This window comes from Ovis aries, chromosome 2 (genome assembly GCF_016772045.2).
Source record: "Ovis aries strain OAR_USU_Benz2616 breed Rambouillet chromosome 2, ARS-UI_Ramb_v3.0, whole genome shotgun sequence".
NCBI classification, from domain to species: domain Eukaryota; kingdom Metazoa; phylum Chordata; class Mammalia; order Artiodactyla; family Bovidae; genus Ovis; species Ovis aries.
The window spans coordinates 118392966-118406107 of NC_056055.1; the positions used below are offsets into that span (position 1 = coordinate 118392966).

Below are 13142 nucleotides of genomic sequence, written 5' to 3' on the forward strand. Positions count from 1 at the left end.
TGTTGAACACAGGATTCCTGTGATAGTCAAATGAGTCTAAACAACAAGTCTCGCTTTGTGAGACAGAACGATGCTGGCGATGACCACAGTCACAGTGCCAGCTCAAGCCTCTTACTTGATTTTTGGAGGCTAGAAGGAAAATATCTCGTGGTGCTTTTTCTCCCAGGGACAGGAGGACTGCCCTTTGCCCCAGTCTGAGTCCTTCATGGTTTAAAAAATAATTTCCCCAGGTATCACCATTCAGACATGCAGACCAGCAGGCATGGAACACATTCCACAACACTGTGGTTTCCCAACCAGGGAACACTGTCCTCATTTCAATTTGTGTTTTTAATAGCATTTCTTCAGGATTGTGAAAGTCGCTCATTCATGTCTGATTCTCTGCAGCTCTTGAATTCTCCATGCCAGAATACTGGAATGGCTAGCCTTTCCCTTCTCCAAGGGATTTCCCAAGCCAGGGATTGAACCCAGGTCTCCCACATTGCAGGCAGATTCTTTACTGTCTGAGCCACTAGGGAAGCCCAGGAATACTGGAGTGGGTAGCCTATCCTTTCTCCAGCGGATTTTCCTGACCCAGGAATCGAACCAGGGTCTCCTGCCTTGCAGGGACGTAACTCATTTACCAACTGAGTTATCAGCTATCCCTGATGATTTTGATGATTACAAAAATAGTACATGAACAAAATTTGCAAAATAAAAAAGGAAGAAGAGAGAGAGAAAAAAAAAGACCAACCCACCTTTTTACCACTCCACCCAGAGATACCAGCCATATTTGAATATCCATTGGCACCATACCAGTGTACATGTTCATATCCTGCATTATTCTATTAACAACACGTTATAGCGTTTCCCCATCACAAAGATGTACGAGTGTTATTGTTTTGGTAAACATTTCACGTTTGGCTGTTCTGCAGCTTAATCACATCTGGTTAAGGGACTTTGTGCAGAGGCCTGGGGTTGGGTTGTGGAGAGCTGGAGGGGCGCAGGGACTGGGAGACCTGGATGCTGAGAGGACAGAGGAAAGGCAGACCAGTGACACGCCGGCCACTTGTTTGTCTGTCCCTTTATTCCTGCCTCCGCACTGGAGGGCTTTGCTGGGCAGCACGCTCCCCTCCCTGTTCTCCTGTCAGTGCTTCCAGTGGTCAACATCACTCCCTCAGAGAGCCTCCCAGCCCTCCCGGGCCCCATCTAGCCCACACATAGTGAGTTCCTGAGGGAGGGGATTCACTGCGTGCACCACTGGCAGAGCTAAGCCCAGGACTGGTACTCAGTAAGCAGGGGCTTCCCACGTGACATTACTGGTAAAGAACCTGCCTGCCAATGCAGGAGATATAAGAGATGCTGGTTCGATCCCTGGATTGGGAAGACCCCCTGGAGGAGGGCATGGCAACCCACTCCAGTATTCTTGCCTGGAGAATCCCATGGACAGAGGAACCTGGTGGGTTATAGCTCATACGGTCACAAAGAGTCAGATATAACTGAAATGCAAGTCAAGAGACTGAAGGAGTGGGGGAATACGTATATTAGTATAGTAGTAACAAGGACAATAATAATAGCTAACGTACTGTCAATTTTGTATTATTATAATGGGATGAACATCTGTGTGATTAAACTTTGCTAAAATTTTGAGATGTTTCTTATACTTGGGATTCTAAGATTGAAGAGTATTTTGATAATTCTTAATACATATTGCAAGATTGCTTTCCAGAAACCCTGTATCTGTTATATTCACAGAAGCAGTATGTGTCTGCCTCTCTGGTTTTAAATAACATAATTTTAAAAATGACTTGCTGATTTGATGAAAGTGAGGGCAGGAATGGTATCTCATTGATTTAAGAAGGAATTTTGTTTTTCTGGTAAGACTGAACTCTTAATACTCATGTATTGATCATTTGAATCTCCAATTTTGTGAACTGTCCATTTTTACCATTTGGCCATTTATTTGTGAAAATCATAGTGTTTCTGTTATGAATTATGAGTGCTTTATTTTCAAAAATATTCCCCTAACTTCTTACACTTTAATTTTTTATGTCAACTTTCTTTTCAAAATGTAAATAATCTTTTTTCCTGATAGTGAAAACAATGGATTGTCCTGCTAAAAAAAATCAGACACTATAGAAAACCATAAAGAAAGTAAAAATCCCCTATATTCCTAGCCTTTGGACTTATAATAACATCTTGGGAGCATTTCCTTCCAAATTTTGTCCTATGAGTCAATGGTACTTGTTGAGGTTTAAAAAAATTGAATTTTTACATACCCCCAAACAAGGATTTTTTATTTCAAAACTTCCTCCAATGGTTTTGTGCTTAAAAAAGTATTTCCAAACTAGAGATCAGATCAAAGAATTGTCTTCTTTAAAGATAAAAGTCATGTGTGTTTCTGAAGGCAACATAGCGTATTATAGAATATTTAGGAAGTTAAGGGGAAAAAGGCTTCCCAGGTGGCACTGGTGGTAAAGAACCTGCCTGCCAAGGCAGGAGACATGGGTTCAATCCCTGGGTTGGGGAGATCCCCTGGAAAAGGGAAGGGCAACCCACACCAGTAATTTTGCCTGGAAAGCCCCATGGACAAAGGAGCCTGGTGGGCTAGTCAATGGGGTTGCAGAGAGTTGGACGTGACTGAAGCGACTTAGCACACTAGGGGAAAAAAGTCAGCCATGATGCCTTGACCTTAAAACATCTATTTCCTTGTGCATGGTTTGTTCCAGTCTTTGATCATGAGCGTTTATATTTATTTTTATGTGGTTTCGAAGGCAGTACATGCGAAATTTCCTATCTTCTCCTTTTCACTCATAATTATAGCTAAGCATTATTTCATGTTGCTACACAGTCCCCTTAATTGTTTAAAATGATTCCCTTAATGGTCTCTGGTTGCTTTGCTGTCTAGCTGACCCTATCCTATCGATAACCATTCAAGTTGCTTCCGATTTTTCTGTCAAGTGACCCAAGTCCAGCGAAGCAGAATCTCCCACTTTCCCTGGGGGCTGACTGTAATCTGATTTGACTTTTGCACATTTTCTCCTCTCGTCAGAGGAGGGCTGGAAGAAATCGCTCTTTAGAGAATGGTTAGAAAAGCGCCATGCATAAAATTAGAAGAACGACTATAAGGTGAAAGCTGATGAGGATTTAGGAGAAAGCTGCCTGAGAAACTGCACTACTTTGGTTTTGTTTTTGCAGTTCAGGAATCAAGCACGAATTTACAATAATAATTTTGACAAAATGCTTTCTGCTCCTGTGTGCTTGGTGCTTTTCCTCGAAAGCAGGTCCATGTACTAGCTGAGGGCTCTGGTGCAGGAGGGTCTAGGTCTGAATCTCTGCTTATCTCTTTGACCTTCAGCAGCTGCAGTTCCTCAGCCTGTCTGTCTGCAAAATAGGAATAAGAATAGGCTGGGAGGACTGAGGTGCCGAGCAGTCTTGCAGGAAAAAGTGCCGAGCAGTCTTGCAGGAAAAAGTGGAGAAGCCAGGCTCTAGAGAGGAACTTGTTCCCAGGGAGCCCAGGAGGAACCTTCTATTGCTGGGTCTCAGCTTGGTGGGTGATCTGCAAAAGCCTTTGCTACTCTTCCTGGAAGCTTGCCAGTGCCCCCTACCCTGGCTCCTGTGGGGTGCTGGATGTGTCCAGGCCTCCTCAGGAGGGCTTCCAGAACTCCTCTCTCTACTCAGTTCAGCCTACATCCCTGGGACAGGCACTGGCCTCCGGGGCAACAAAATGCTGTAGCATCCTTCCAAGCCCCTGGCATGACTCTGGGGAGCCGTGGGGGTGGGATCAGTAAACCCAATGCATATTTATTAATTTCGAATAAGTGTCATTGGTCTGTTGGCACAGTTGTCATTGGTAGGTTAACCTTCTTTCCTTTGAATAATGACCATTCATCCTTCTTCTAGCACGGAATAGGAGACCGACCACCCAGGATAGAGTGTTTGGAAAGCCTGGGGTGTGGAGTCAGAGGTCTGGTTCCAGGCCTCTGTGTCTCACTTGTAAAAGGTGAAAAATAATAGCTCTACTTCATAGGGCTGTTGCCAAGGGGGCACTTAACAGAGTGCCAGGCACTCCTCAGCGCTCAGTACCGTTCGGCTGTTGTTATCATAATAATTATCCGCAGATTAGAAGACCCAGCGTCTGGTTAGCAAATGACTAGGCAAGAGGAACAGTTCCCCGGTGGCGTCCCGAGAACCCCGGTCGAGAAGGGTGAACCTAGAGGCCAAGAAGAGGCCGAGCGTCAAGAAGGGGACCCTCGGTGAGCGCGCTCCTGCGCAGGCTCCCGGATTCCCGGGGCGCTCAGCAATCGCCACCCGCTTTATCTTCGGTTTGTGAAAGGACTTTTCTCCTCCATCTGGCCTCTTTTCCTGGGCCGCGGGAGGTATCTCCTGGGTTGAAAGAAGGGCTCGCGGCGGCGGCGGACCCGGGGCGGTGGTACTAGTTCCCGCCCCGGGGCGGTGCCAGCGAAGTGTCCTGGGAGTCCCGCCAGCCGCTGCAGCCGCGGCGCCGGCGGACCGGGTCCGGCGTCCGCGGTGGCCCTTTAAAAGGCAGGGTCTCGGCCGGCGGGGGCGGGCGGGGGGCGCTGACCGGCACCCGAGGCCCGGCCCCTCCTCTCTCCCTGCGCCTCCCTCCGGCCGGCCGGCCCTCCCTCGGCCCCCGCGTCGCTCGCTCGCTCGCCGGGCGCACGCTCCGCCTCCGCCAGTCGGCTCGGCGGTCTAGTGCGCGGCGCGGCGCGGGAGCCCGGGGCCGGGGCTGCGGGCTGGGAGATCCGCCCCGCCACCCGGCGAGCCGGAGCCGCAATGGCTGAGATGGGCAGCAAGGGGGTGACGGCGGGGAAGATCGCCAGCAACGTGCAGAAGAAGCTCACCCGGGCGCAGGAGAAGGTGAGGGAGCGCGAGCCCTGCCCCCGCGCCGCCTGGACACCTGTCCCCTGCCCCCGCGCCGGGGGCTGGTCCTCGTCCGCGCCCGGGCGCTGTCACCTCCAGACGAGGGCTGCCGAGGACCTTGGGGGTCCACAGGCTGCGCCCCGCGGCGCTCTGGGTGTCCCCCCGCGTCCGCGCCCCCGTCTCTTCACCCCCGGCGGGGGCAGGAGAGGGCGCAGCTGTCTCTCCCCCCCCTCCCCTCCCCCCGCCGCTCCCGCCGCTTGTATCTTTGCTGCTTTGCTTGTCTGCAGCGGAGAGGCGGCCCCGGCTCTCGGGGCGCGAGGTCCGGGCTAACTCCGCCTGGAGGCCGAGGCCGGGCGGCTGGGAGGCGCGGTGGCGCTCCTGGCCCTCCCTGCGGGCGCGGCCGGCGCTAGCCGGGCGGGTGTCGGGCCCTCGTCCCCAGGGCCGCTGGGATCCGGGATTCCCGAGACTGTGCCTCTGCTCGCGAGTGCCGGCGCGGCGGCTCCAGGCCTCGGAGCGCTTCCTGCGCCCGCCGTGCCCTCCTCTCCACCCGCCTCTCCACCTCCTGTCCCCGCGGGCTGAGGGAGCGGCCAGGTTTCCTTTCACCAGGGGTGCCCGCGGCCGGGAAGCTCCGGTCCGGCTCCCGCGGGAGGGCAGAGCTGCGGGCCCCTGGGGAAGTGCCCTCGCCCGAGAAGGGGCTTCGCATTTCCGGCGCCCGCGGTGAGGGTGTCGGCTTTGGCTTTGGGAGCCCGCGGCCGGGTGAGGAGCCAGCCGGAGCGGAGAAGGCGCGGCAGGCCGCCGCAGGAAACACGACCCCTCGGCCGGGAGAGCCCCTGGTCGTAGGCTGGGGGATGGAGCCGGGGCTTCCCGTGGCATCCTGACTGTGCAGGAAATGCAGGGCTTGGGGGCGGGGGTCCGCGCGCGCCGGCTTTCCATCCCCAGCCGCCTCTGGTTTATTGAATTGGATCGCGCCAGTTGCTGACGCCACTTCCCCTGCCGACTCCGACTCTGAAATCTGAGATCGCAGAATCTGTGATCCTACCAGGGTGGCCCCCCCCTCAGCAACCCCCGGCCGGGTCTGTCCCCTCTCCCGCCCGACGCACGGCCGGTGGGAACCCGGAGACCGGCCGGCCTCCCCCCTCCGGGCTGTGGCTGTTTATAAACAATGACTTTTGAGGCTGAGACCTGCGGGCTCCCTAAGGATGCAGCCACGTGATCGTCGTGGGTGGGGGGCGGCGGCGGCCGCTGGAGCTTCCCCTGCGCTTCCCTCAGAGTCTGCCTCTCATCCCCGTGGTCCCGGACTAAGGAGGTGGTGGGTCGAGTAGAGGGAAGGGCCCTCAACCAGACTCCAGATCTGGCCTGCCCCAGCTGTCCTCCTCCCCTCCCCAGGGCGGGCGGAGGGATTAGAGCCCCACAGATAGCTGGCTGGAGGCTGGGACGGCTTCAGTTGCCCAGATTGGGGGGTTGGGGCAGATGCGGCTGCTCTTGCTCCCTCCTTCCCACCCCCCCCCCCCCCCCATGACTGGCTAATCCGTTTAGGTGCCTGGGTCTAAGCCTGCTTCCTGCACCTAAGGGGCTGAGGAAGATGAATGGCTGAGGCCATTTCCTCGCCTCCGTTCCAGTGATGTCCCAGCCTTCCCTTTGCTCTTGCTGTGTCCCCCTTGCCCTGCTTGCCTTGTTTCTGCAGCAGCATCTTTCAGGGATCTCAGGGGTGGCAGGCCTGGGCCGTCCACATCCCTTGCGGGTGTGTGGTGACATGTTCCCACTGACTCCCCTGAGCTGCCGCCCCTCCGTCTTTAGCCTCTGTTCTGTGGCCTTGGGCCGCTGGCTGACAGCTGCTCAGCTGTAGATACTGGCCTTGGCCAAGGGCTGGCCCTGCCCGAGCCTGGGCCTGGTGGGACTGGAGTTGCTTAGCGCGGTGGCTGTTCTCTGCCCCGTGGGCTCTGGCTGGGGAGACCCTCCCCTCCAGAAGCCAGAGCGGCAGCACAGGCCACCTGGCTGAGTCTGGAAGAGTCGCCTCCCCCGTTGATCCAGGAAGCCGGGTGCCTCGACCCGCACCAGTCCCTCCCCTCTGCCCTTCAGCGGCTCAGTCTGCTCAGTCTGTGTCGAAGCCTGGCGGCGGCTGGCCTGGCTGCCTCCTCAGCATCTTCCGGCGGCCTTCAGGGCCACATGTAACTCACATTGTCAGTGGTCTCATGGGCAGCCCCCCCCCCCCCCCCCACCTTGCCTTGGGCAATTCCAGTTGTCCTGTTGCCATGTCGGGGTATTTCCTGACCAGGGACAAGCAGGAGCTTGGCTGGAGGGCCTAGGCAACATCCGTGTAGGAAGAAGGGCCCCATCTCTCCTTTTCCTTGCCCTCAATTTCGCCCCATCTCCTCTCAGCCCAGTCCGCCAGGATTCAGAGGGGGACTGAGTGGGGGAGGAAAGCTTGCTCACTGGCGCCTTTGGAACCAGCTATCCTATCCCCCAGTCCAGTGAGTCCCTCCGGGGGCTTGCCGTTGCTCCTCCACCTGCCAGCCTCCACCGCTGGTCTGGGTGCTCCCTGGGGGTTGGGCAGATCTGTGTGCGTACCCCACATTCACCTGGCCCAGCCAGTGCTGAGCGATGGTTAGGAACACACAGCGGTGTTTGGGGGCTTGGTGTGGGAGCCCTGATGCTGGGTGGGTGATTTGACCAGAGTGCTCCTCAGCCTTCCCTCATTCAGCAAATCCCACCAGGACTTGTGTGGAGTGCCTGGGCCTGACTGGGTCCGGGGTGCCAAGGGGAGCGGGGTGCACGTGGCTCTGGCCAGCAGGGACCTACTTGTTGCTGTAAGGGCCTGTGGCCTCCGGCCCTGGTGTGAAGCGCTCACAAGACTACACTGGGGGTCTCCCTGGGGTCTGCAGCCCAGCATGGCACTGTCACGGCTCACCTCCCAGCCCCCAGCTGCCCGCAGGGTGCTCAGTACCCTGAGGTCATCTTCCCTTCGTGCATTTGGCTTGTCGGACCCTCTATAAATGACTCTCTCCATTTTTGGGCCTCAGTAGGTGGCTGGGCAGAGTCAAGTTGGGGTGGAGCCTGGGTCAGATGACAGAGAGGATTAGGGATTGGCCGGCTGGGTCTTGGTGGGGACGGGATGGGACAGTTGGGGAAAAGGGACAGCTGGGGTGGGGGTAGAATCTGGCCCGCTTGCCCCTGAGTTCCACTGCTCAGAAGTCCTCATGGGGCGTGTGCGAGGGAGGCCAGCCTGTGCTCGAGGAGCCAGACCCATGAAGGGTGCAGGAAAGGAGACTCTGCACCGCGCCACCCCTCACTGCCAGCCCTGAATTGCTGAGAGTGGGGAGGACCAGCTTGGAGGCTTAGGGCCCAGGGCTGTCTGTGGACAGAATAGCGCTGGCGGGTCACAGCTGATGCTCCCTAGAGGGAAGGTGCAGTGGCAGTTATCTGTAGGAACCCAACACGTGGCTGTGACGGTGCCACGCTCATTTGGATGGCCAAGGTCTCCCACGCTGTAGCCACGGACCTCCTCAGTAGGAGCCAGGCCTTTGCAACCAGGCCTTATGCTCAGAGTGGCCTTGAGAGGAGCCAGGCCACACGGAAGGGTGGGGGGCAGGGAGCCCGCCCGGGTCTGAGGCCCCAGGCTGCAGTCAGTGACTCTCTTCCCCTCAGATTCCCCACTGCTCTCCCCGTCGGGGTGCCTCTCTCTCACCCCCGAGTGTCCTCTCTCCTGTCCACCCCCACATCGGCTTTGCCTCCATCTCTCTGCCTCGCTGCTCTTGTCTCTTTGCTCTGATCCTGCACACGCTTTTCTGCACCTCTCCAGGCTCGGATCAGCTTCTCTCTGAACCCGAGTTATTTACGTTGTTGGTTCCTCTTGCCAGTGCTGGAGGGAAGGCTCTCCAGCCAGGCGTCATCTCTGGGTGGGGTGTTTCTGGGGGCTCAGTGGACACTTGGCTGAGGTCCGTGGGTGTGGGGAAGTTGCAAGCATGGCCTCCAAACTTCCTGGGCCCCAGCAGGCTGGGTTGGGCTGAGCCCAGGCAGAGCTGAGGCCCTCCTCTGTCGACGCTGCTGGTTCATGCAGGGCCCAAAGCAGGCAGAGGCTGTTTTGCCCAGTTTGGCTCATGGGGCTGCCTGGGGCCTGGGGATGGGGTGGGGGGGGGGGGGGGGGGGGGGGGGGGGGACAGCTGTGGGCCAGGGAGTGTGTGTGGAGTGGGAGAGTGAGCCGCTGGTCACTAATGGAAGGTATGGGGTGTGTCAGGAGGTGGCTGGGGGGTAGATTTGGGCTGGCTTTGCTTGAATCTTGAACGCCGGTGGGATCTGTGAATTCCATGGCTTCTCAGAGAGGCTGAGGCCTCGACTCTTCACCTCTGTCTTCTCAGATGACCCCGCTGGGTCCCCTTCTAACCTGCCCTCTCTGGCGTTGCCCAGGCTCCTGGCCCTCCGCTCAGCTTGGCCCGCACAACTTGTGCCTCTGATCCTCCTGCCTGCCTTAGCCTGGCCTTGCCTGTACTTTTTCCCTGAGGTTCTAGAACCTCTGTGTCCTTCCCCCCTGGGTCTTGGGGTGGGTATGTCCGAGGCAGAGCCCAGGCATGGGCTGGGTAGGCAGGCAGCAGTGGCGCAGGGCTCTGGGCTCCTCCGACGAGCTGGGACCTTGGGCAAGTTTCAGGACCCTCCTGAGGCCGGTTTCTTCTGTGTGAGAAGGTGATAACAATGGTCCCCTCCCCACACCTGTTGTGGAGAGGAGGGCCTTGGACAACAGTCAGCCACAGACCAAGTCTCAGTGGGCAGAGCCACACCGTGGCCCGAGCCGCACCGTGGCCCAGAGGCCTGCCTTCCCCCGGCCCTCCTCCTTGCCCTTCTCCCTGCAGTGTCCATTACAGGGCCCTGCAGACAGCTAATCCCTGCTGAGCACTGGATGGATCAGCCCAGGGTGGAGTGTGTGCATGTGTGGGTGCCCGTGTCTGTGTGTGTATGTGCAGAGGGGCAGCATGTGATGGGGAAGGGCATCGCACAGTTTTCCGGGTCGGGGTGGGAGTGGGAATCTGAACTCATGTACGTGGTAAATCCTGTGGCCCTGGGTAAGTGTTCCCCCCCGCCCCCAGGCTTCCCTCTGACCATCAGTAAAGTAACCACAGGGTTTACGTCTTCATTTACTCCGAAAACAAATACTAAACACCCACTGTGCGCTAGGCGCTATGTGGCGAGGGGGATACAGGGCTGAGCAAAGCCAAGTCCTCACCACCTGGAGCTGGTGCTCTCCCCTCCTCCCAGGGGGTAGGCAGTCTAGAAACGAAACGTATGGTGGCAGGTAGATACAGGGCAGGGTAGCCTTTCCATAGTGGAATTTGATGGTTCAGGGCAGTCTTTCCCGAGGATGCCAGGGCCAGTGCTCACATGGTGTAAGGGATTGGTGAGGGTGTGTGTGCGTGCGGGTGTGTGGGTGTGTGCTAAGCCGCTTCACTCATGTCTGACTCTCTGTGACCCCATGGACTATAGCACTAGGCGCGTCTGTTCATGGGTTTCTCCAGGCAAGAATACTGGAATGGGTTGCAGTGCCCTCCTCCAGGGAATCTTCCTGACTCGGGATTTGAACCTGCGTCTCCTGCAGCTGCTGCATTGCAGGCAGATTCTTTGCCGCTGAGCCACCAGGGCAGCCTCTGGTCCTGGAGAAGCTGGGCCAAAGCTTCTGGTCTCCAGGTGAGAGAGCACCTGGGGGACCAGGGCTTCCTGTTGGATGTCACCCTGGTAGGTCACCCATACGTAAGCTCCTTTTTTGGCAAGTCTCCCTTTGGGATTAAAAGGCAAAGAAAAGGGCACTCATGCTGAAACCACCCTGCAGGGCATTGACGGTGCAGGCCAGGGCAGCTTGGTGGTTGTAAGAAGGGAGGTAGGAGGGGACAATAAAAGGGAAGGGGCAGGCACTGAAGACGGCCCAGCCTGTGGAGGACCGTTTGCAAAATTTCCACATCAAGCAGCAACGCGAGGTAGTGATGCAAGGTAGTGACAACCATTTGGTTTCTAGAGAGCTGGGCTTGAATCCCGCTCCACCAGTTACCTCCCTGGGCAGGTTGCGCTGAGCGCTCTGAGCCTCACTTTCCTCACCTGAAGTCAGTGGAGTGAGCCGCAGAGGATGCTGTGAGACTAACTGGACACACAAGCGAGGGGCAGGGCTGGTGGTTCCTGTGCCGGGAGCTGGCTGGCACCCTGGGCTCCTGGGGCCTCCCCAGAGAGGTTGCCAGCTCCCAGAGAGGCAGTGAAGCTGGCTCAGTGCCAAGGGCTGGCAGGGGTCAGGGCTGGGGAATTGAGAGGAGAAAGACAGGCTCTTCCTGCTCCGAGGGAAGCCTTTGTCAAATATTAACTTAAAAATAGCCTGATTTTGTTGCAGACCTGCTGAGTGCCAGGTGCTTGGTGAGAATTCTCATCCCCCCTGCAGCCTGGGAGGTCATCATGACTCCCACTTGGCAGATGAAGAAACTGAGGCTCAGAGCAGTGGTGTCGCTTGCCCATGGGCTGTTCTGGTCCATTGTCTGGGAGGTTGCGTCTCCCTTGGTGACTAGGCCCTCAGGCTGGGGGAACGCCCGAGACACGCACTGCAAATAAGATGTGGGTCTCCACCCAGGAGGCGGCGCGAGCAGTGTCAGCTGATAAATTTGGGTCCCAAGACCTTCTCCCCCGTTAAATGAGGTCTGAGGCTGCTTGTGTGTCCCCGGGTCCCCACCTGGCGTCTAAGGTTATACTTCAGAGTGTGGTCTTTCTGTTTGGACGTATTTGGTAGGCCTTGGGTGCTAGTGGTGGAGAATCTGCCTGCCAGACATAAGAGACATGGGTTTGATCCCTGATTCAGGAAGATCCCCTGGAGAAGGAAATGGCAACCCACTCCAGATTTCCTGCCTGGAGAGTCCCATGGACAGAGGAGCCTGGCGGGCTATGGTCCACAGGGTCACGAGGAGTCGGATATGACTAAGGGGACTCAGGGCAGATGGACAAGGTGAGGGGACAGCCTGGGGTTTCGTGGGGCAAGTCTAGGGACAGGAGTTCCTGCAAGGGGGACAAATGGGGGGGTGTGTGTGTGTTCCCAGATATGAAGGCTGTCTGCTTTGCTCAATATAAAGGAGCGCACTTTATCCTGAGGTTGCACCTACTTTTGTTGATATTTTTGCAGCCGTGTTTCTCTCAAGAAATGATGGTACTACTAGCTGTTTCCTATGTTCTTGGGGAGGAAATAGTCACAGTGTTGATCCCTGCCCCCCCAAGCTGAGAAGATTTTCCTGGTGTGGAATCTAAATGTCTGGGGGCCTCCTGCCCTGGGGCAGTTTGCTGCCTACCCTGTGAACTGGCCGCCAGGAGTTGGGGTGGGTTGGCTGTTCTCCTGGTCCGCGCTGAAGTTCGGTGGTGGCTCGGCAAGCCCCTGGAACATCTGCTCCACGCGGCTGGGTGCTGTCTGCTGCAGTCACTACGGTGCCCCCAGCTGTGCGCACAGTAGGCGCTCAGTGCATCCGTGTTGCCTGATGCCTGGATTCTTCAGGGGGATGGAGAAAGGCAGATGGCTGGCAGAGGTCCTGGAGGTCGTGGGTTCCGGGTGTGGGTTGGGAGGGGTAGGGGCAGTGTGGCTGCAGGATTTCACGCCTCCAGCGAGCACAAGGGGTGTCAGAGCCCAGGTCTTGGGGTCAGTTTCGGGGGTGGGTGGGTGTATGATGGCCCTGGCACAGGCCATCCCCAGGGGCCTGGGCACCACACTCAGAAGTTCCTCCCACGGTAGTCTCAGGGCTGTGATGATGCTGACCTGAGCCACAGGTTGCAGGGCTTGGGCCTAGATGCTGGCCTTCTTAGGAGTGGGCTGGGCTCTGCTGGGGAGCCCTCCTTGGCTTTGCACCAGTTGCCAAAGAGACGTTGGCCTGGGTCATCTCTTCCGATATGAGAAAGCTTTGGGGTGACTGGGTCTTGGGGCTTACTGACCTGAGGGTCTCTGTAATTTGCCAGCCCCAAGACTCACGGCCGCACTCAGACCCCTCGGCCTCCTGGACCTCACCTTCAGGCCCAGGCTGTGACCCAGGGCCCAGGGCCACCCCAGATGGGATAGGAGCGAGCCCACAGCTTGGATGGACGGTGGGGGTTGGAGCCTGGTGCTGGGGTTTGACCTTGGTGCTGCGCACGGTGCCCTTGGGCGGGGGCATGTGTGTCCCCCTATGCTGTGCCCAGGGGCTTTCCTGGTGGCTCAGACAGCAGCGGATCTGCCTGCAATGCGGGAGACCCAGGTTTGATCCCTGGGTTGGGACAATCCCCTGGAGAAGGGCGTGGCAACT

At 57.2% G+C, this 13142-nt stretch overlaps 1 protein-coding gene across 23 annotated transcripts in view; it reads left to right on the forward strand.

Annotated features, from left to right (window-relative positions):
- Positions 1-4677: 4677 nt before the first annotated feature.
- Positions 4678-13142, forward strand: part of BIN1 (bridging integrator 1) — a 54783-nt gene continuing 46318 nt past the window's right edge. For all 23 annotated transcript variants that reach the window (XM_027964681.3, XM_027964683.3, XM_027964687.3 and 20 more), the window contains exon 1: positions 4678-4860. In XM_027964681.3, the coding sequence (XP_027820482.1) occupies positions 4777-4860 (84 nt within the window). In that variant the 5' untranslated portion in view covers positions 4678-4776. The remainder of the gene's footprint in view (positions 4861-13142) is intronic.